Source organism: Heptranchias perlo, unplaced genomic scaffold, assembly GCF_035084215.1.
Source record: "Heptranchias perlo isolate sHepPer1 unplaced genomic scaffold, sHepPer1.hap1 HAP1_SCAFFOLD_53, whole genome shotgun sequence".
Classification (NCBI taxonomy): Eukaryota; Metazoa; Chordata; class Chondrichthyes; order Hexanchiformes; family Hexanchidae; genus Heptranchias; species Heptranchias perlo.
Genome location: NW_027139548.1, coordinates 3,364,318 through 3,368,101, shown reverse-complemented (window position 1 = coordinate 3,368,101; position 3,784 = coordinate 3,364,318). Strand labels below are relative to the sequence as shown.

The window sequence follows — 3,784 nt, the reverse complement described above, 5'->3', positions numbered from 1 at the left end:
ACAAAGGCACACTGGAAGTGGGACAAGACACCAGGAGCAGGTGCGACCTGTCCAACAGAGCTGACAGCTGAAACCCAATGAAGCCACAATAGCTGTTGTCATCCCCGAGCATCCGATTTGAATTCATTGGTGCCTGAAAATTCGGTGCCAAATTTATCCAAATTCCGGGAACAAAGTGCCGACTTGTCAAGAGCACAATTCCTCAAAGTTTATATTTGCATAAGAAATATATCTGGAAATCGGATCACAGATTTACATTTTAAATACTCGTGAAAGGGCAATGATGATATTGGCATGGGGTTCTTACAGGCGGGCGGTACTGATGTCAACCCTGTGCGGACTCGCTGTGACTTTTCTTGGTGGATATTTTTCCCGGAGAGGAAATCTGTTGGTAAACTATTGGAAACCAGTTAAACTAAAACCAGGTTATGTTGAGCGAAATGCATCTCTCAATAAGTCAGAAATGAACTCGAGTTGCTGGAAGATAATTAGCGGTGACCCGGAATCCGTTGAAAAAGCTCTAATCAATTCGATTACAATCGCAAACAAACACAAAGTCTTCACTGAAATCGATTACTTAACAATGACCCGAGACTGCGATTCTTTTGTTAGACACCGCAAATACAACACTTTCTCCTCAAGCACCGAGGAACGCGATTTCCCTCTGGCCTATTCTATGGTGATCTATGAAAAGATCGAGATGTTTGAGAGGCTCTTAAGAAGCATTTACGCTCCTCAGAATGTGTACTGCGTCCACGTGGACAGGAAGTCTCCAAAACAGTTTCACTCGGCCGTCCAGGCCATCGCCTCTTGTTTCAGTAATGTCTTCGTTGCCAGTAAATTAGAGACGGTGACGTACGCCTCATGGTCCAGGGTTCAGGCTGATCTGAATTGCATGGAAGAGCTGCTGAGGAGCTCAGTCCCGTGGAGATATCTCATCAATGTGTGTGGACAAGACTTTCCAACGAAAACCAACCGAGAGATGGTCAACAGTCTCATTGCCATGAACGGCTCAAATGTGATAGATTCGGACCGTCCACCGGGATACAAACAGGTAAATGCGCCAGCTTCATGTCTGCTCAGCCGCCAAAGGGGGCAGTGGAAGCGGTTATATGTAATGAAAAGGAACTGAATGGATATTTGAAGGAGTGGATGATTGGAAGTTGCTCATCATCAAATTGCAGTTACACCACACGTCACCTGAATCACAAGGGGTGTGACATTACCCCCTGCCGGTGGTCTCACATCTCCCGCTTCACTTCATTGGAGAGTGAAGCGCTGACTTGAACCTCGAGTTAGGCTGCCTCATGCCCCACATCTTATGTTTGAAATCATTCGGTTTGGGCACGAGAATCGAAGGATAACTTCAGAGGAACATAGCAACATAGGGACATGTAGAATAATAGAAGGATAACTTCCTATTTACCGTATTGGGCCCTCTTCCCAGGGAACTGGCAGATGATCATTTGCTGTTAAATACATTGTTTTCAAAGCCTTGACACACTTTTCTTTCAGATGCGATTGTTGATTGGCTTATTTTATTTCACGTGTCTAAATTCCATTCTTGTGGGTGACCAGAGCAATTCTAAATAACCAATCTGACCTAATCTGCTGACATTTCCCGTATCATTTCCCTTCAATCGGCCATTAGTAGCTGTGCAGTGAGCCTCCACCTTATCATTTCTGCTAGATTTCCTCTTTTGAGCTGCTCTATGTATCAGAATTTTATATGCAAAATTTATACAAGCAAAAAATCATTATCTAAAGTCTAAATTTATCATTAATCGATACTGCTGTTAGTTATGTTGCGGTAGAAATAAAATAGGATGACGTTGGAAAATGAGAAATGATTGCTCTTTTCTTGACTTTCAGAGACGATGGAAGTTTCATTATGATATCCGTGGAACTGTGGTTTTAACAGATCGAGAGAAGAGCCCCCCTCCCATACGGAGCCCCATGTTTGTGGGGGCCGCATACATTATGGTCACCAGAGAATTTGTGAGTAATTTATTTGTGAACTCGGAAATCCAGGCGTTTTTCAAGTGGTCGGAGGACACCTACAGCCCCGATGAACACATCTGGGCGACCCTGCAGAGAATGCCCGAGGTACCCGGCTCCATTCCAGACACTCCCAGGCACCGTAGGGGTGACCCACCAATCCTTACTCGAGCAGTGAAGTGGTCTTTTGAGGCTGGTGATGTTGAGAAAGGTGCCTTATATCCGCCTTGTACAGGAAGGTACCGCCATCAAGTCTGTGTTTATGCTTCTGCAGATCTGCACTGGATCGTCCAACAGAAACCCTTGTTCGCCAACAAGTTTGACCCTGAAGTGGACAACACAGCTGTACAATGTATGGAGGAATATGTCCGACATCGACCGATTCACGGAACAGGAAGTTAATAGTGAATGGGGAGATATAGGTCCCAGGCAGAAGACAGGGCTGTAACAGCGAATCGATAAGTATTTCTAATGAAGCAATGTGCTGAATAATAATGGGGGGATCTGTTACACATAAACAAAAATAAATAACAGGGGATCTATCGTTAGCTCAAAGAGGATCATTGTAATCAATATAACCATGACAGCGGATGTATCATTAATTCCAACGAGAGCATAGTAACTAATAGGACTGTAATAGTGGTTGCATCAATCGTTCAAACTGGAACATTGTAAATAATGGGATTGTTCTCGTGGTTGCATCAATGGCTCAAATTGAAAAATTTTAACAAATGGGACTGTAATCGTGGCTGCAACCATCGTTCAAACTGGAACATTGTAACTAATAGGACGACAATAGTGACTGCATCAATCGTTCAAACTGGAACATTGAAACCAAAAGGACTACAACAGTGACTGCATCAATCGTTCAAACTGGAACTTTGTAACGAATAGGACTACAATAGTGACTGCATCAATCGTTCAAACTGGAACATTGTAACGAATAGGACTACAACAGTGACTGCATCAATCGTTCAAACTGGAACATTGTAACGAATAGGACTACAATAGTGACTGCATCAATCGTTCAAACTGGAACATTGTAACTAATGGGACTGTCATCGTGTCTGCATCAATCGTTCAAACTGGAACTTTGCCATGAATAGGACTGCGTGGATGTAGCTTTGCCTGTGTGTAAATGAGGATCAGGCAGAGTTGTTGTGGATTGAAGCAGCTGTGGAGGTGAATCACGTGTTACAGTGAAAGTCTGCAGCCTACAGGTTAATTATTTGCAACATCACAGACTTTTACTGCCCAGAAGGAAGACATTCGGCCCATCGTACCTCTGAAGGATATTTGCCCGTTCAAGGAAATAATTTCTCTCCACCCACCCTATCCACTCCCTTTAACCTTTTGAAATACAAGACAAATTATGAAACCGACCTCCCTAACAATTTCTAATCCAAGTGCAAAGGCTGCCTCCAATTCCATGCGCTCTAATTGTTGCCAATTATTTTTGTGAGGAAACTTATCAAATGTTTTCTGGAACTCCACATCGATAAATTCCGTAGATACCATTTTGTCTACTTTATATGTGAGCTCCTCAAACAATTAAATTAGATCAGTCAGACCTGTGTTACCTTTAAAAAAAGCCATGCTGGTTCTCTCTGTTCAGTTCATATTTGCTCAAATGCTCTCTCACTCTATCCTTAATGACCGATTCTAGTAACTCCCCCTCAACCGATGTTAAACTGACAGGCATATAATTACCTGGTTTCACTGTCTCACCCATCTTAATTTTCCCGTCTGATGGCACAATTCCCAAATGAAGAGAGCTTTGAAAGAT

At 43.0% G+C, this 3,784-nt stretch overlaps 1 protein-coding gene across 1 annotated transcript; it reads left to right on the top strand.

Annotated features, from left to right (window-relative positions):
• The first annotated feature begins 676 nt into the window (after window positions 1-676).
• On the top strand, window positions 677-2,409 carry LOC137315000 (beta-1,3-galactosyl-O-glycosyl-glycoprotein beta-1,6-N-acetylglucosaminyltransferase 3-like). Its single transcript, XM_067979957.1, has 2 exons — window positions 677-1,054; window positions 1,873-2,409. The coding sequence occupies exons 1-2, from the start codon at window positions 677-679 to the stop codon at window positions 2,398-2,400; spliced, it is 906 nt and encodes a 301-aa protein (XP_067836058.1). The 3' UTR covers window positions 2,401-2,409.
• The last annotated feature ends 1,375 nt before the right edge of the window (window positions 2,410-3,784 follow it).